At 49.7% G+C, this 19,443-nt stretch overlaps 1 protein-coding gene across 4 annotated transcripts in view; it reads left to right on the forward strand.

The window, feature by feature from the left end:
* LOC139241431 (F-box/WD repeat-containing protein 5-like) overlaps positions 1-19,443 on the forward strand; it is a 54,692-nt gene that overhangs the window by 16,352 nt on the left and 18,897 nt on the right. For 3 of the 4 annotated variants that reach the window (XM_070869991.1, XM_070869989.1, XM_070869990.1), the window contains exons 3-5: positions 406-563; positions 10,600-10,774; positions 13,339-13,487. In XM_070869991.1, coding sequence (XP_070726092.1) covers positions 406-563; positions 10,600-10,774; positions 13,339-13,487 — 482 coding nt within the window. The remainder of the gene's footprint in view (positions 1-405; positions 564-10,599; positions 10,775-13,338; positions 13,488-19,443) is intronic. The other variant, XM_070869992.1, reaches the window with a different exon arrangement.

Here is a 19,443-nt window from a genome sequence, read left to right on the forward strand (position 1 = left end):
GGCAGCCACGCTCTTGCAAGGAGCCTGTTGGATTCCGAGCTACTTCCTACCTGTTGTGTGAGATTATGCACTGGTGAAGGTGAGGGATGCTCACGCTGGGGTGTTTTATCCCGGCCCAGGTGCTGAGCACAGCCAGGTCAGGCTAGCCAGATAGTCAGGCGTTGCACTGCCCCAACATTGTGTGTCAACCCACTCTCAGAGAACAACTCCCGTGTGCCCCTTTCCATTTCTCTCACCATCGGCCCTGTGGCTTCTCCGTAAAATGCCCAAGTTAATGCCCTAACAGAGTTTGTACCAGGGTGCTGGATGCTGAGTCACGATAGACGATAACCTGAACGAAATATCTGAAGACTCTGTGCTGCTGTAGCCGACCACAGGTTAACGCAGACATCTTGTCTCTTGCAGCTGCGATCTCATGGTTGGATGAGTTCCGGAGGCTGTACGATACGATTCCGTGTGTGGAGGTGGAGACTCTGAAGGAGCATCGTGACCAGGTCTTACACATTAGCTTCTCTCACAATGGCTACTTATTTGGATCCTGCTCCAAAGACTGTTTTGTCAAGGTACGAGCTCTCTCACTGGTCAACGGATCATTCTCCGCCATTTCTGTCACCTCCAGCAAGATCCCAACACCAATCACATCTTCCCCTCCCCTCCCCTCTCAGCGTTCCAAAGGGACCGCTCCCTCCACGACACCCTGGTCCACTCCTCAATCACCCCCAACAACCCCTCCCCTTCCCACGGCACCTTCCCATGCAATCACAAGAAATGCAACACTTGGCCCTTTTACCTCCTCCCTTCCCACCGTCCAGGGCCCCAAACACTCCTGCCAGGTGAAACAGCGATTGACTTGTACTTCTTTCAATTTAGTCTACTGCGTTCGCTGCTCATGATGTGGTCTCCTCTACACTGGGGAGACCAAACCCAGATTGGGGGACCGCTTTGCAGAACACAAAAGCAAAATACTGCGGATGCTGGAGTCTGGAATAAAAACAGAAAATGCTGGAATCTCAGCGGGTCAGGCAACATCTGTGGCGAGGAAGCAGAGTTAACATTTCGGGTCAATGACTAGAGAGCTTTGCGGAACACCTCCATTCCGTCCGTAAGCGTGACCCCGACCTTCCAGTTGCCTGTCACTTTAATTATCCGTTCCTGTCCCACTCTGACATGGTTCCAATGAAGCTCAACGCACGCGCGAGGAGCAGCACCTCATCTTTGGCTTAGGCACTTTACAGCCTTCTGGACAAAACATCGAGTTCAACAATTTCAGACCGTAACCTCTGCCTCTATTTTTTTGCGACGCAGCTATTTGCACTACAAAATGCTCTGATTGGCTCTCCATGATCTCATGACCTGATTGGTCCCCTTGGAGGATAAGACACACCCATAAGTTTCTCTCGAATGTGTAATTGGAACCGCCCAGCCCAAGTTCGCAAAGTGTAATTCGAGCCATTCTGACTTCAGACCCCAGAGAAGACAGAGCTCCCCCATCCCAGGACAAGTTCCCTACCCACCCCTCCCCTCCCCCAGCCCAAGTTCCCTCCCCTCCCCCAGCCCAAGTGCCTTACCCCTCCCCCAGCCCAAATTCCCCCCCTCCCCCAGCCCAAATTCCCCCCCAGCGCAAGTTGCCCCCTCCCCCAGCCTACGTTCTCTCCCCCTTCCCCAGCCCAAGTTCCTTACACCCTCTCCCCCAGCCCAAGTTCCCCCCTCTCCCCCAGCCCAAGTTCCCTCCTCCTCCCCCAGCCCAAGTCCCTCCTCCTCTCCCAGCCCAAGTTCCCTCCTCCTCCCCCAGCTCAAGATCCCCCCCTCCCCCAGACAAGTTCCCCCCCTCTCTCAGCCCAAGTTCCCCCCCCCAGCCAGTTCCCTACCCCCCCCCATCCCAGCCCAAGTTCCACCCCCTCCACCAGCCCAAGTTCCCCCCATCCCAGACCAAGTTCCTTACCCCCTCCCCCAGCACGTTCCCTACCCCACCTCCCCCAGCCCGTTCCCTACACCCCCTCCCCCAGCCCAAGTTCCTTACCAACCCCCCTCCACCAGCCAAAGTTTCTTCTCCCAGCCCGTCCCCATCCCCCCCCCCCAGCCCAAGCACCCCCCCCCCCCAAGCCCAAGTCCCTCCCTCCCCCAGCCCAAGTTCCCCCCTCCCCCAGCCCGTTCCCTGCACCCCCTCCCCCAGCCCAAGTTCCTTACCACACCTCCCCCAGCCCGTTCCCTACTTCCCTCCCCCAGTCCAAGTCCTCCCCCTCCCCCAGCCCATTCCCTACCCCCCCCAACCAAGCAACCCCCTGCCCCAGCCCAAGCACCCCCCCTCCCCCAGCCCAAGTTCCTTACCACACCTCCCCCAGCCCGTTCTCTACCCCCCTCCCCCAGTCCAAGTCCCCCCCTTCCCCCAGCCCAAGTCCCCCAATGCCCCTAGCCCAAGTCCCCCAATGCCCCTAGCCCAAGTCCCCCAATGCCCCTAGCCCGTTCCCTACCCCCCCTCCCCCAGCCTGTTCCCTACCCCCCCAGCCCGTTCCCTACCCCCCTCCCCCAGCCCAAGCACCCCCCCTCCCCCAGCCCAAGTTCCTTACCACACCTCCCCCAGCCCGTTCTCTACCCCCCACCCCCAGTCCAAGTCCCCCCCTTCCCCAGTCCAAGTCCCCCCTTCCCCCAGCCCAAGTCCCCCAATGCCCCTAGCCCGTTCCCTACCCCCCCAGCCCGTTCCCTACCCCCCCTCCCCCAGCCCAAGCACCCCCCCTCCCCAGCCCAAGTTCCCCCCACTCCCCCAGCCCGTTCCCTACCCCCCCCACTCCCACACCCCACGTTCCTGCTCCCCGCCCCCCCCCAGCCCAAGTTCCTGATGCCCCGCCATAGATGGGGCATTGTGTCTGGGCCACAGATTGTTAACAGGTTTATTGGGTATGGTGAATAGTGACTGTCGTGACTTCCGGATTTCATGATTTCATCCACTACAACGATGTCCATTGTCACATAAACACTGAGATTTCTGGGAAATCGGGTGTAGATGCAAAGGGGGTTGGAAGAGGGTGATCCTTCTTCCCTGAGTTCACACTCTCCCCTCCGATCCCCTGTCCGGCTTCCCATCTCTCCCGCCCAGTCTCTGTCTCTCTCCCACGCCATCCCCCCCCCCCCCCCCCATTTCTCTCTCCCGTCTCTCTCTCTCTCTCCCTCCCTCTCCTCTCTCTCTCTCTCTCTCTCTTTCCCCCCCCTTAATCTCTCACTCCCTCCCTTCTCGTCTCTCTCTCCTTCCCTCCCCCCAATCTCTCTCTCTCTCTCCCCCCAGTCTCTCTCTCCCCCCCGTCTCTCTCTCTCCCCCCCCCCCACCCAGTCTCTCTCTCTCTTCCCCCCTCCCCAGTCTCTCTCTTCCCCCCCAGTCCCCCTCTCTCTCTCTCTCTCCCCCCCCCGTCTCTCTCTCTCTCCCTCTCCCCCAGTCTCTCTCTCTCTTTCACCCCCCCCCCCCCCCCCCCCGGTCGCTCTCTCTCTCTCTCTCTCTCTCCCCCAGGTCTCTCTCTCTCTCTCCCCCCGGTCTGTCTCTCTCTCCCCCCGGTCTGTCTGTCTCTTCGCCCCCCCCCCCCCAGTCTCTCTCTCTCTCTCTCTCTCCCCAATCTCTCTCTCTCTCTCTTTCCTCCCAGTCTCTCTCTTCCCCCCCCCCCTCCCCACCAGTGTTCCCCATACGTCGCACTGCGCATGCTCGACCCAATCGGGGGCCCATGCTCAAAAAGGAGGTGGAGTCCAGTGAGCACATGCGCAGTCGGACACAGAAGAACCGAGTGCAAATACTCTCTCTGATTTTTTTTCCCTTTCCTCTTTTTTTTTTTACAACCCCCCCTTTTTTTCTCTTCCCCAGGGAAGCTGGTGATGATTCTGCCATTCACTTCCCATCGAAACTCATTTTCTGTTTCCTAACTTGTGCCATTACCATCTCATTTTTACCATCAGCCCCTTTGTCTCTCTCTCTCCTGCCTTCCATCCTATCACAGACCTTCCTTTTTGTTCTTTCCATCCCTCCCCTTTTCCCTGCCCCAGTACTTCCTCAACAATCTATTACATTTTGAACTTTTCCCGTTCTGACGAAGGGGAAAACGAAGACGAATGGATGAACTTCAGCAATTGTACATCCCTGTCTGGAGTAAAAATAATACGGGGAAGGTGGCTCAACCGTGGCTAACGAGAGAAATAAAGGATCGTGTTAAATCCAAGGAAGAGGCATATAAATTGGCCAGAAAAAGCAGCAAACCTGAGGACTGGGAGAAATTTAGAATTCAGCAGAGGAGGACAAAGGGTTTAATTAGGAGGGGGAAAATAGAGTATGAGAGGAAGCTTGCCGGCAACATTAAAACTAACTGCAAAACTAACTTCCATAGATGTGTGAAGAGACAAAGATTTGTGAAGACAAAAGTAGGTCCCTTGCAGTCAGATTCAGGTGAATTTATAATGGGGAACAAAGAAATGGCAGACCAGTTGAACAAATACTTTGGTTCTGTCTTCACAAAGGAAGACACAAATAACCTTCTGGAAGTACTAGACGACTGAGGATCTAGTGAGAAGGAGGAACTGAAGGATATCCTTATTAGGCGGGAAATTGTGTTAGGGAAATTGATGGGATTGAAGGCCGATAAATCCCCGGGGCCTGATGGTCTGCATCCCAGAGTACTTAAGGAAGTGGCCCTAGAAATAGTGGATGCATTGGTGATCATTTTCCAACAGTCTATCGACTCTGGATCAGTTCCTATGGACTGGAAGGTAGCTAATGTAACACCAGTTTTTAAAAAAGGAGGGAGAGAGAAAACGGTAGAATGGTAGTCTGACATCAGTAGTGGGGAAAATGTTGGAATCAATTATGAAGGATGAAATAGCACATTTGGAAAGCAGTGACAGGATCGGTCCAAGTCAACATGGATTTATGAAAGGGAAATCATGCTTGACAAATCTTCTGGAATTTTTTGAGGATGTAACAAGTAGAGTGGACAAGGGAGAACCAGTGGATGTGGTGTATTTGGACATTCAAAAGGCTTTTGACAAGGTCCCACACAAGAGATTGGTGTGCAAAATTAAAGCACATGGTATTGGGGGTAATATACTGGCGTGGATAGAGAACTGGTTGGCAGACAGGAAGCAGAGAGTTGGGATAAATGGGTCCTTTTCAGAATGGCAGGCAGTGACTAGTGGAGTGCCGCAGAGCTCAGTGCTGGGACCCCAACTATTTACCACATACATTAATGATTTAGATGAAGGAATTGAGTGTAATATCGCCAGTTTACAGATGACACTAAACTGGGTGGCGGTTTGAGCTGTGAGGAGGACGCTAAGAGGCTGCAGGGTGACTTGGACAGGTTAGGTGAGTGGACAAATGCATGGCAGATGCAGTATAATTTAGATAAATGTGAGGTTATCCACTTGGGGGCAAAAACAGGAAGGCAGAATATTATCTGAATGGCGGCAGATTAGGAAAAGGGGAGGTGCAATGAGACCTGGGTGCCATGGTTCATCAGTCATTGAAAGTTGGCATGCAGGTACAGCAGGCGGTGAAAAAGGCAAATGGTATATTGGCCTTCATAGCTAGGGGTTTTAAGTGTCGGAGCAGGGAGGTCTTACTGCAGTTATGCAGGGCCTTGGTGAGGCCTCAGCTGGAATATTGTGTTCAGTTTTGGTCTCCTAATCTGAGGAAGGATGTTCTTGCTATTGAGGAACTGCAGCAAAGGTTCACCAGATTGATTCCCGGGATGGCTGGTCTAACATGTGAGGAGAGACTGGATCGACTGGGCCTTTATTCACTGGAGTTTAGAAGGATGAGAGGGGATATCATAGAAACATATAAGATTCTGACGGGACTGGACAAGTTAGATGCAGGAAGAATGTTCCCGATGTTGGGGAAGTCCAGAACCAGTGGACACAGTCTAAGGATAAGGGATAAGCCATTTAGGACTGAGATGAGGAGAAACTTCTTCACTGAGAGAGTTGTTAATCTGTGGAATTCCCTGCCGCAGAGAGTTGTTGATGCCAGTTCGTTGGATATATTCAAGAGGGTGTTAGATGTGGCCCTTATGGCTAAAGGGGTATGGGGTGAAAGATCAGCCATGATTTTATTGAATGGTGGTGCAGGCGCGAAGGGCCGAATGGCCTACTCCTGCACCTATTTTCTATGTTTCTATGTCACAGACCCGAAACGTTAACTCGGTTTCTCCCCACAGATGCTGCCTGACCCAGCTTTTTCTGTTTTTATTTCAGATTGCAGCCTCTGCAGCATTTTGCTCCTCAACGACCTCTCTCTCTGTAAGGGTACAGACTCTCACTGTGTGTGAGGGTAGGGGCTCTCACTGTGTGTGAGGGTAGGGGCTCTCACTGTGTGTGAGGGTACAGGCTCTCACTGTGTGTGAGGGTAGGGGCTCTCACTGTGTTTGAGTGTACGGGCTCTCTCACTGTGTGTGAGGGTACGGGCTCTCTCACTGTGTAAGTGTACGGGCTCTCACTGTGTGTGAGGGTACGGGCTCTCTCACTGTGTGAGGGTACAGGCTCTCTCACTGTGTGTGAGGGTACGGGCTCTCACTGTGTGTGAGGGTACGGGCTCTCTCACTGTGTAAGTGTACGGGCTCTCACTGTGTGTGAGGGTACGGGCTCTCTCACTGTGTGTGAGGGTACGGACTCTCTCACTGTGTGTGAGGGAACAGGCTCTCTCACTGTGTGTGAGTGTACGGGCTCTCTCAATGTGTGAGTGTACGGGCTCTCTCACTGTGTGTGAGTGTACGGGCTCTCTCACTGTGTGAGTGTACGGGCTCTCACTGTGTGTGAGTGTACGGGCTCTCTCACTGTGTGAGTGTACGGGCTCTCACTGTGTGTGAGTGTACGGGCTCTCTCACTGTGTGTGAGTGTACGGGCTCTCTCACTGTGTGAGGGTACGGGCTCTCTCACTGTGTGTGAGTGTACGGGCTCTCTCACTGTGTGTGAGGGTACGGGCTCTCTCACTGTGTGTGAGGGTACAGGCTCTCTCACTGTGTGTGAGGGTACAGGCTCTCTCACTGTGTGTGAGGGTACGGGCTCTCTCACTGTGTGTGAGGGTACAGGCTCTCTCACTGTGTGTGAGGGTACGGGCTCTCTCACTGTGTGTGAGGGTACAGGCTCTCTGTGTGTGAGGGTACGGGCTCTCTCACTGTGTGTGAGGGTACGGGCTCTCTCACTGTGTGAGTGTACGGGCTCTCTCACTGTGTGTGAGGGTACAGGCTCTCTCACTGTGTGTGAGGGTACAGGCTCTCTCACTGTGTGTGAGGGTACAGGCTCTCTCACTGTGTGTGAGGGTACGGGCTCTCTCACTGTGTGTGAGGGTACGGGCTCTCTCACTGTGTGTGAGTGTACGGGTTCTCTCACTGTGTGAGGGTACGGGCTCTCTCACTGTGTGTGAGGGTACGGGCTCTCTCACTGTGTGTGAGGGTACGGGCTCTCTCACTGTGTGTGAGGGTACGGGCTCTCTCATTGTGAGGGGACGAGCTCTCTCACTGTGCTCTGTTGAATGACTGCTTGAGCTGTTTCCCAATGCTCTGTTTTTCTGACGGTGTGAAGTGTTTGGCAATCGACAGAGGTTGTTCCTTTGTGATATGATTGCTATTGATGGTGGGCAGTCCCACGGACTGTATTAGTTGTACATTCCGTCCAATCCTGGTCTGCTTCTGTTCCTCTCTTGTATGTTGTGCTCCTCACTGTCTCTATTGTCTCTTTCTCTTCTTTCTAACGCTCTTTGCCAGAACACATTACCCTGACAACATTTATTTGCCAGAACACATTACCCTGACAACATTTATTTTGCTCTCTCCAGCCCCCACTCATTTCCCAATACCCATGGAAGGATCTCTCCCTGTTGTGTTAACCTGCCTTTTCTCCAGACCTCCAAACAGTAGTAGTAATGTTGGGGAGGGCATCAAACAGGAAATTTGGGGTGCATGCAATAAAGGTGCAGCAGTTATCATGGGTGACTTTCATATGCATATAGTTTGGGTTAACCAAACTGGAAACAATACGGTGGAGGAGGATTTCCTGGAGTGCCTAAGGGATGGTTTTCTGGACCAATATGTCGAGGAACCAACTAGGGGGGAGGCCATCTTAGACTGGGTGTTGTGTAATGAGAGAGGACTAATTAGCAATCTCATTGTGCGAGGCCCCTTGGGGAAGAGTGACCATAATATGGTGGAATTCTACATTAGGATGGAGAATGAAACAGTTAATTCAGAGACCATGGTCCAGAACTTAAAGAAGGGTAACTTTGAAGGTATGAGGCATGAATTGGCTAGGATAGATTGGCGAATGATACTTAAGGGGTTGACAGTGGATGGGCAATGACAGACATTTAGAGACCGCATGGATGAATTACAACAATTGTACATCCCTGTCTGGCGTAAAAATAAAAAAGGGAAGGTGACTCAACTGTGGCTATCAAGGGAAATCAGGGATAGTATTAAAGCCAAGGAAGTGGCATACAAATTGGCCAGAAATAGCAGCGAATCCGGGGACTGGGAGAAATTTAGAACTCAGCAGAGGAGGACAAAGGGTTTGATTAGGGCAGGGAAAATACAGTACGAGAGGAAGCTTGCAGGGAACATTAAGACGGACTGCAAAAGCTTCTATAGATATGTAAAGAGAAAAAGGTTAGTAAAGACAAACGTAGGTCCCCTGCAGTCAGAATCAGGGGAAGTCATAACTGGGAACAAAGAAATGGCAGACCAATTGAACAAGTACTTTGGTTCAGTATTCACTAAGGAGGACACAAATAACCTTCCGGATATAAAAGGGGTCAGAGGGTCTAGTAAGAAGGAGAAACTGAGGGAAATCCTTATTAGTCGGGAAATTGTGTTGGGGAAATTGATGGGATTGAAGGCCGATAAATCCCCAGGGCCTGATGGACTGCATCCCAGAGTACTTAAGGAGGTGGCCTTGGAAATAACGGATGCATTGACAGTCATTTTCCAACATTCCATAGACTCTGGATCAGTTCCTATCGAGTGGAGGGTAGCCAATGTAACCCCACTTTTTAAAAAAGGAGGGAGAGAGAAAACAGGGAATTATAGGCCGGTCAGCCTGACATCGGTAGTGGGTAAAATGATGGAATCAATTGTTAAGGATGTCATAGCAGCGCATTTGGAAAGAGGTGACATGATAGGTCCAAGTCAGCATGGATTTGTGAAAGGGAAATCATGTTTGACAAATCTTCTGGAATTTTTTGAGGATGTTTCCAGTAGAGTGTACAAGGGGGAACCAGTTGATGTGGTATAATTTGAACTTTCAGAAGGCTTTCGACAAGGTCCCACACAAGAGATTAATGTGCAAAATTAAAGCACATGGGATTGGGGGTAGTGTGCTGACGTGGATTGAGAACTGGTTGGCAGACAGGAAGCAAAGAGCAGGAGTAAATGGATACTTTGCAGAATGGTAGGCAGTGACTAGTGGGGTTCTGTGCTGGGGCCCCAGCTGTTTACATTGTACATTAATGCTTTAGACGACGGGATTAAATGTAGTATCTCCAAATTTGCAGATGACACAAAGTTGGGTGGCAGTATGAGCTGCGAGGTGGATGCTATGAGGCTGCAGAGTGACTTCGATAGGTTAGGTGAGTGGGCAAATGCATGGCAGATGAAGTATAATGTGGATAAATGTGAGGTTATCCACTTTGGTGGTAAAAACAGAGAGACAGACTATTATCTGAATGGTGACAGATTAGGAAAAGGGGAGGTGCAACGAGACCTGGGTGTCATGGTACACCAGTCATTGAAGGTTGGCATGCAGGTACAGCAGGCGGTTAAGAAAGCAAATGGCATGTTGGCCTTCATAGCGAGGGGATTTGAGTACAGGGGTAGGGCGGTGTTACTACAGTTGTACAGGGCCTTGGTGAGGCCACACCTGGAGTATTGTGTACAGTTTTGGTTTCCTAACTTGAGGAAGGACATTCTTGCTATTGAGGGAGTGCTGCGAAGGTTCACCAGACTGATTCCCGGGATGGCGGGACTGACATATCAAGAAAGACTGGATCAACTGGGCTTGTATTCACTGGAGTTCAGAAGAATGAGAGGGGATCTCATAGAAACGTTTAAAATTCTGACAGGTTTAGACAGGTTAGATGCAGGAAGAATGTTCCCAATGTTGGGGAAATCCAGAACCAGGGGTCACAGTCTAAGGATAAGGGGTAAGCCATTTAGGATCGAGATGAGGAAAAACTTCTTCACCCAGAGAGTGGTGAACCTGTGGAATTCTCTACCACAGAAAGTTGTTGAGGCCAATTCACTAAATATATTCAAAAAGGAGTTAGCTGTGGTCCTTACTACTAGGGGGATCAAGGGGTATGGCGAGAAAGCAGGAATGGGGTACTGAAGTTGCATGTTCAGCCATGAACTCATTGAATGGTGGTGCAGGCTCGAAGGGCCGAATGGCCTACTCCTGCACCTATTTTCTATGTTTCTATGTTTCTCGTGTCAGGTGCAATTTGGTCCTGTCTGTTGCCGACAATGTCTGCCTGATCTGAGTCCATGAAGCTTACGGCAGGGTCTGGGAAATGCCGCATGTCCACGAGCTTTTATCAACATGTGTTTATAAGTGTGTGAGTGTCCTCACTGCGTGTTTCAGGTATGGAGCAATGATTTGGAGATTTCAGTGTTGCACAGCGCTAACATGCGGCCCTACAATTGGAGCTACACCCAGTTCTCCCAGTTCAACGCTGAGGACACCCTCCTCCTCGTCTCCGGAGTCTACATTGGGCCTCACAGCTCGTCATCTGGTGAAATCGCAGTCTTCAATCTAGGTACCTCATGCTTTCTCTACTGGCGTAGCTTCAGTGAGCAGGAACAGGAGAGGGGGGGAGGCAGTGGTGGTTGGGGGCCGGTGATAACAAAATGAGGCCTGGAGAACAGGTTCTGGCCAATATAGGTACAGGAGGAGGCCATTCAGCCCCTCGAACCTGCTCCGCCATTCAGTTAGATCATAGAAAGATTTGCATTTATATAGCGCCTTTCATGCCCACAGAATGCCACAAAACGTTTTACAGCCAATGAAATACTTTTTTGACATGCAACCAATTTGCGCACAGCAAGCACCCACAAACAGCAATGTGATAATGATCATATAGTCTGTTTTTTTTTGTGATGTTGATTGAGGGATAAATATTGGCCAAAATACCAGGGATAGCTCCCCTGATCATCTTCAGAATAGAGCCATCGGATATTTTATGCTCACCTGACAGAGCAGACGGGGCCTCAGTTTAACGTCTAATCCGAAAGACGGCCACACTGACAGGGCAGCGCTCCCTCAGTGCTGCCACTCTGACAGTACAGGTCTGTCACTGTATAACACTGGGGTACAGTACTGGTGGGTACAGGTCTGTCACTGTATATCACTGGGATACAGTACTGGTGGGTACGGGTCTGTCACTGTATAACCCCGGGGTACAGTACTGGTGGGTACAGGTCTGTCACTGTATAACACGGGTACAGTACTGGTAGGTACAGGTCTGTCACTATATAACACTGGGGTACAGTATTGGTGGGTACAGGTCTGTCACTGTATAACCTCGGGGTACAGTACTGGTGGGTACAGGTCTGTCACTGTATAACACTGGGCTACAGTACTGGTAGGTACAGGTCTGTCACTATATAACACTGGGGTGCAGTATTGGTGGGTACAGGTCTGTCACTGTATAACCTCGGGGTACAGTACTGGTAGGTACAGGTCTGTCACTATATAACACTGGGATACAGTACTGGTGGGTACAGGTCTGTCACTGTATAACACTGGGGTACAGTATTGGTGGGTACAGGTCTGTCACTGTATAACACTGGGGTACAGTATTGGTGGGTACAGGTCTGTCACTGTATAACACTGGGGTACAGTACTGGTGGGTACAGGTCTGTCACTGTATAACACTGGGGTACAGTACTGGTGGGTACAGGTCTGTCACTGTATAACACTGGGATACAGTACTGGTGGGTACAGGTCTGTCACTGTATAACACTGGGATACAATACTGGTGGGTACAGGTCTGTCACTGTATAACACTGGGGTACAGTACTGGTGGGTACAGGTCTGTCACTGTATAACACTGGGATACAGTACTGGTGGGTACAGGTCTGTCACTGTATAACACTGGGATACAATACTGGTGGGTACAGGTCTGTCACTGTATAACACTGGGATACAGTACTGGTGGGTACAGGTCTGTCACTGTATAACACCGGGGTACAGTACTGGTGGGTACAGGTCTGTCACTGTATAACACTGGGATACAATACTGGTGGGTACAGGTCTGTCACTGTATAACACTGGGATACAGTACTGGTGGGTACAGGTCTGTCACTGTATAACACTGGGATACAGTATTGGTGGGTACAGGTCTGTCACTGTATAACACTGGGGTACAGTACTGGTGGGTACAGGTCTGTCACTGTATAACACTGGGGTACAGTACTGGTGGGTACAGGTCTGTCACTGTATAACACTGGGGTACAGTATTGGTGGGTACAGGTCTGTCACTGTATAACACTGGGGTACAGTACTGGTGGGTACAGGTCTGTCACTGTATAACACTGGGATACAGTACTGGTGGGTACAGGTCTGTCACTGTATAACACTGGGATGTTATGACATCATCGCCGTGCGCGGTGACCTTTTAGCGCGCCGACCCGCTTCCTCCCTGCGGCGGACATCGTTCTGCGCCACACAAGGTTGCCGCGATCGGTACAGCGCCAGCATCGCGGGTCGCAAACCGGGCCGACATCCGCCTGAAGTGAGGGGGAAGCTAAAGGGGACACGGGGAGCACACCGACTTCTGCCTCCCTTGTGCGCTCCGGGCCGCCGTCATGCAACGTGGCACCACGCCGCTCTGGTGGCCCAGTGGAGGCCATCAGAGGCCCGGCAGAGCGCGCGCCCGCCCTCCCCTTTAACCCCAGCAGTTGCCTCGCGCTGACCAACAGTAGCGCCCCGGAACCCGCCTTGCCCTGACACGAAGCGGACCACGCGAGATTGCCTGTGAGGGGCGGTAACAGCAGTGTGGCGGCCGGGGTAGGACTTCTGCACCGGGAGCAGGACATCCCGCCCACATATGGGCAAATATTTGTTATTAAATACATTTCATGTGGCGAGTTGTGATCTGGAACGCGTTGCCTGAAAGGGCGGTGGAAGCAGATTCAATACCCTGAAGTAACTTTTGAAAGGGGAATGAGAAATACTTGCAGGGCTGCGGGAAAGAGCGGGGGAGTGAGACTGACTGGATTGCTCTGTGTATGACCTTCTGTGCTGTGTCATTGTCTGATTGTGTGAGTACTGTTTATTTCACACACCTTGGCTACTGACTCCGTTGCTCTCTGCCTTTAGATGACTTCACACTACTGTCCCGGGTGAGGAATAAACCCTATGATGTCTTTGGCTGTTGGCTGAATGAAACGCACCTGATCTCGGGGAACCTGCATTGGATTGGGAACATGACGTCTTGCTCAGTGCTCTGGTTAAACAAGGCCTATCAGGTGAGCACAAATTCGCACTTGGCTGCCTTTATCCCCCGAAATCTACTCTTGTTTCAAGCAGCAGCCAAAATATGGATATTTTGAATCTGGAAGTAATTTACTGTGTCTCTCTGATGCTGAATTTAAGAGTCCAGAGATCATGAGAGAGACGGAGTATGATGGAGACTCAAAGCGAGCAAGTGTGTCAGAGAGAGCAGTGGGCTTCGTGGAGAACCAGAGAGAGAGGGAGAGTGACGATGATGGAGACTCAATATGAGAGTGTATCAGAGAGAGAGGGAACGAGTCCCAGTGTGGCAGAGAGAGAGAGAGAGAAAACAAGTGCCAGTGTGGCAGAGAGAGAGAACGAGAACCAGCGTGACAGAGAGAGAGAACAAGAACCAGCGTCTCACAGAGAGAGAGAACGAGAACCAGTGTGGCAGAGAGAGAGGGAACGAGAACCAGCGTGACAGAGAGAGAGAACAAGAACCAGCGTGACAGAGAGAGAGAACAAGAACCAGCGTCTCACAGAGAGAGAGAACGAGAACCAGTGTGACAGAGAGAGAGAACAAGAACCAGCGTGACAGAGAGAGAGAACAAGAACCAGCGTCTCACAGAGAGAGAGAACGAGAACCAGTGTGACAGAGAGAGAGAACAAGAACCAGCGTCTCACAGAGAGAGAGAACAAGAACCAGCGTGACAGAGAGAGAGAACAAGAACCAGCGTCTCACAGAGAGCGAGAACAAGAACCAGCGTGACAGAGAGAGAGAACAAGAACCAGCGTCTCACAGAGAGAGAGAACGAGAACCAGCGTGACAGAGAGAGAGAACAAGAACCAGCGTCTCACAGAGAGAGAGAACGAGAACCAGTGTGACAGAGAGAGAGAGAACAAGAACCAGCGTCTCACAGAGAGAGAGAACGAGAACCAGCGTGACAGAGAGAGAGAACAAGAACCAGCGTCTCACAGAGAGAGAGAACGAGAACCAGCGTGACAGAGAGAGAGAACAAGAACCAGCGTCTCACAGAGAGAGAGAACGAGAACCAGTGTGACAGAGAGAGAGAGAACAAGAACCAGCGTGACAGAGAGAGAGAACAAGAACCAGTGTCTCACAGAGAGAGAGAACGAGAACCAGTGTGACAGAGAGAGAGAGAACAAGAACCAGCGTGACAGAGAGAGAGAACAAGAACCAGCGTCTCACAGAGAGAGAGAGAGAACGAGAACCAGCGTGACAGAGAGAGGGAACAAGAACCAGCGTCTCACAGAGAGAGAGAGAGAACGAGAACCAGCGTGACAGAGAGAGAGAACAAGAACTAGCGTCTCACAGAGAGAGAGAACGAGAACCAGTGTGACAGAGAGAGAGAGAACAAGAACCAGCGTGGCAGAGAGAGAGAACAAGAACCAGCGTCTCACAGAGAGAGAGAGAACGAGAACCAGTGTGGCAGAGAGAGAGGGAACGAGAACCAGTGTGACAGAGAGAGAGAACAAGAACCAGCGTCTCACAGAGAGAGAGAGAACGAGAACCAGTGTGGCAGAGAGAGAGGGAACGAGAACCAGTGTGACAGAGAGAGAGAACAAGAACCAGCGTCTCACAGAGAGAGAGAACGAGAACCAGTGTGACAGAGAGAGAGAGAACAAGAACCAGCGTCTCACAGAGAGAGAGAGAACAAGAACCAGCGTGGCAGAGAAAGAGAACAAGAACCAGCGTCTCACAGAGAGAGAGAGAACGAGAACCAGTGTGGCAGAGAGAGGGAACGAGAACCAGCGTTTCACAGAGAGAGAGGGAACGAGAACCAGCGTGACAGAGAGAGAGAAAGAACGAGAACCAGCGTGGCAGAGAGAGAGGGAACAAGAACCAGTGTGACAGAGAGAGGGAACGACAACCAGCGTGGCAGAGAGAGGGAATGAGAACCAGCGTGGCAGAGAGAGAGGGAACAAGAACCAGTGTGACAGAGAGAGGGAACGACAATCAGCGTGGCAGAGAGAGGGAATGAGAACCAGCGTGACAGAGAGAGAATGAGTGCCAGCGTGGCAGAGAGGGAACGAGAACCAGCGTGACAGAGAGAGAGAGAGAGAACGAGTGCCAGTGTGGCAGAGAGAGAGAGAGAACGAGAACCAGCGTGACAGAGAATTAGAACGGGTATAAGAATGAGTCCCAGCGTCAGAGAGATTGGCCAGTTCTTTGGATGGTAACCGTATTAATTTAAAAATTCTCATCCTTGTTTTCAAATCCCTCCATGGCTTGTCCCTCCCAATCTCTGTAACCTCCTCCTGCCCCACAACCCTCCGCGATCTCTGCACTCCTCCAGTTCTGGCCTCTTGTTCAGATGCAAGTTGTTGTTGACTCTGATGTGGCCTAACGAGCCCCTTCATTGTATCAAACCACGGCAGAGAATTTAAGCTGAAGGCTCACCACCACTTTCTCAAGGGCATTCAGGGTGTGCTCGAAATGCCAGCCTTGCCAGCGACGCCCACATCCCCAAACTGAGCTTGGGAAATAAGATGGGACGCCACACTCTCCCTGTTAGCGGGCAGTCGTCCTGTTGTATTTATAAAGCGTGAAATAAATACAGAATCTCTCTCTTTATATCAATCCTGTAGAACAGATTCCAGGAACCTTTCAATTTATTTCTCGTGATAATACACCCCTCATTGCACTGTAACTGTCGAAAACATTTCAATTATATTAAATGCTCTGTTCACATTGATGGAAAAAGTATAATATATATATATTTGTATAATATATATATCTTTATTTGATTCCCAATGACATTTCTCATGGAGCATCGAGACCAAGTGCACTCTAACGGTGAAGCAGGGTGAAAGGGAAAGGATGAGTGAATGTAATTCAATCCCCATTTTAAAGAAAAAACATTGTGTCGTGATTTATTTATTATATGTATTGTGGCAAAACGTAGAATGATTTTGGAGCAGAGTTGCGTTGTTTGGGAGACGGGGCTATCTCTACAACCCAGGCTGCAGAACTGGGCGAGTCGGGATTGATGCGCTACAGCATCTTCAGTGGTGGGAGAGTGTCATTACCGTGTGACGTGATCGTAGAATCATAGAAAAATTATGATACAGAAGGAGGGCATCCGGCCCATCATATCCGTGCCGACCAACCAAGAGCTATCCAGCCTAATCCCACTTTCCAGCACTAGGTCTGTAGCCCTGTAGGTCACGGCATTTCAAGTGCACATCCAAGTACCTTTTAAACGTGGTGAGGGTTTCTGCCTCTACCATCCTTTCAGGTAGTGAGTTCCAGACCCCCATCACCATCTGGGTGAATTTTTTTTTCCTCATCTCCCCTCTAATCCTTCTACCAACTACTTTAAATCTATGCTTCCTGGTTGTTGACCCTTTGCTAAGGGAAACAGGTCCTTCCTATCCACTCTATCTAGGCCCCTCATAATTTTATACACCTCAATTAAATCTCCCCTCAACCTCCTCCGTTCCAAAGAAAACAACCCCAGCCTATTCAATCTTTCCTCATAGCTAAAATTCTGGAGTCTAGACAACATCCTCATAAATCTCCTCTGTATCCTCTCTAGTGCAATCACATCCTTCCTGTAATGTGGTGACCAGAACTGCACGCAGTACTCAAGCTGTGGCCTAACTAGTGTTTTATACAGTTCTAGCATAACCTCCCTGCTCTTATATTCTATGCCTCGGCTAATAAACAAAAGCATTCCGTATGACTTATTAACTACCTTATCGACCTGTCTTGTTATCTTTAAGGATCTGTGGACATACACTCCAAGGTCCCTCTGTTCCTCCACACCCCTTCCATTTATTGTGTATTCCCTTGCCTTGTTGCTCCTCCCCAAATGCATTACCTACATTTCTCCGGATTGAATGTCATTTGCCACTTTTCTGCCCAACTGACCAGTTCATCGCTATCTTCCTGCAGTCGAAAGCTTTTATCCTCACTGTCAACCACATAGCCTATTTTTGTATCATCTGCAAACTTCTTTATCATGCCCCCTACATTTAAGTCTAAACCATTAATAGATGCTACAAAAAGTCATGTGGAATCTCACTGGAAACAGCCTTCCAGTCGCAAAAACACCCCTCAACCATTATCCTTTGCTTCCTGCCACTGAGCCAATTTTGGATCCGATTTGCCACTCTCCCTTGAATCCCATGGGCTTTTATTTTTTTGATCAGCCTGCCATGTGGAACCTTGTCAAAAGCCTTGCTAAAATCCATGTAAACTACATCAAACACACTGCCCTCATCGACCCTCCTTGTTACCTCCTCAAAAAATTCAATCAAGTTAGTCAGACAGGATCTTCCCTTATCAAATCCATGCTGACTGTCCTTGATTAATCTGTTTCTTTCTAAATGAAGGTTTATACTGTCCCTCAGAATTGATTCCAGTAATTTGCTCACTACCGAGGTTAAACTAACTGGCCTGTAATTGCTCGGTTTATTCCTTCCTCCCTTTTTAAACAATGGTATAAGTTCCGAATTGGGGAAAAGCTAATTTTGTTAAGTTAAGGAGTGATTTGGTCATAGTGGACTGAAAACAGCTACTTGTGGGTAAATCAGTGTCGGAACAGTGGGAGGCATTCAAGGAGGAGATCCGCAAGGCTCAGGCCAAACATGTGCCCTTAAAGAAAAAGGCTGGGAAAAATAATTCTAGAGCCCCTTGGGACGCTTATGTCATATGCCAACGGCTAAATACTTTAAATTCTTTAGAGGAATATAGAAAGTTAAGAGGCAAAATTAAAAAGGATGTTAGGAATGCTAAGAGAGAGCACGAGAAATTCTTGGCCAGTAAAATTAAGGAAAACCCTAAGATGTTCTATAAATATATAAAGAGTAAGAGGGTAACTAAATAAAGGGTAGGGTCCATTAGAGACCATGAGGGTAATCTTTGTGTGGAGGCGGAAGATGTTGGTAGGGTTCTTAATGAATACTTTGCATCTGTTTTCACAAAGGAAAGGGGTAATGCAGATACTGCTATCAAGGAGGAGTGTGATATTTTGGATGAAATAAATATAGTGAGAGAGGAAGTATTAAGGGGTTTAACAGCTTTGAAAGTAGATAAGTCCCCAGGCCCGGATGAAATGCATCTCGAACTGTTAAGCGAAGTAAAAGAGGAAATAGCAGAGGCCTTGACCATCTTTTTCCAGTCCTCTTTGGATCTGGGCATGGTGCCGGAGGATTGGAGGACTGCTAATGTAGTATCCTTGTTAAAAAAGGGAAAAAGGAATAGGCCGAGTAATTACAGGCCTGTCAGCCTAAGCTCAGTGGTGGGAAAATTATTGGAAAAAATCCTGAAAGACAGGATAAATCTGCATTTGGAAAGGCAAGGATTAATTAGGGACAGTTAGCACGGATTTGTTAAAGGAAGATCGTGTTTGACTAATCTGATTGAATTTTTTGAGGAGGTAACTAAGAGGGTCGATGAGGGTAGTGCGTATGATGTAGTCTATATGGACTTTAGCAAGGCTTTTGATAAGGTCCCGCATGGTAGACTGGTCGTGAAGGTTAAAGCCCATGGGATACAGGGCAAAGTGGCAAGTTGGATCCAAAATTGGCTTGGAGGTAGGAAGCAAAGAGTAATGATTGATGGATGTTTTTGTGACTGGAAGAATGTTTCCAGTGGGGTTCCGCAGGGCTCAGTACTGGGTCCCTTGCTTTTTGTGGTATATATCAATGATCTAGATTTGAATATAGGAAGTATGATTAAGAAGTTTGCAGACGACACTAAAATTGGCTGTGTGGTTGATAATGAAGAGGAAAGTCATGGGCTGCAGGAGGATATCAATCTACTGGTCAGGTGGGCAGAGCAATGGCAAATGGAATTTAATTCAGAGAAGTGTGAGGTGATGCACTTTGAGAGGGCTAATAAGGAAAGAGTATACACATTAAGCAGTAGGCCATTAAAGGGGATTTGAGGGGGGCTTCTTTACGCAGAGGGTTGTGGGGATCTGGAACTCGCTGCCTAGAAGAGTAGTGATACAGAAACCATCA

Source organism: Pristiophorus japonicus, unplaced genomic scaffold (genome assembly GCF_044704955.1).
Source record: "Pristiophorus japonicus isolate sPriJap1 unplaced genomic scaffold, sPriJap1.hap1 HAP1_SCAFFOLD_1070, whole genome shotgun sequence".
Classification (NCBI taxonomy): domain Eukaryota; kingdom Metazoa; phylum Chordata; class Chondrichthyes; family Pristiophoridae; genus Pristiophorus; species Pristiophorus japonicus.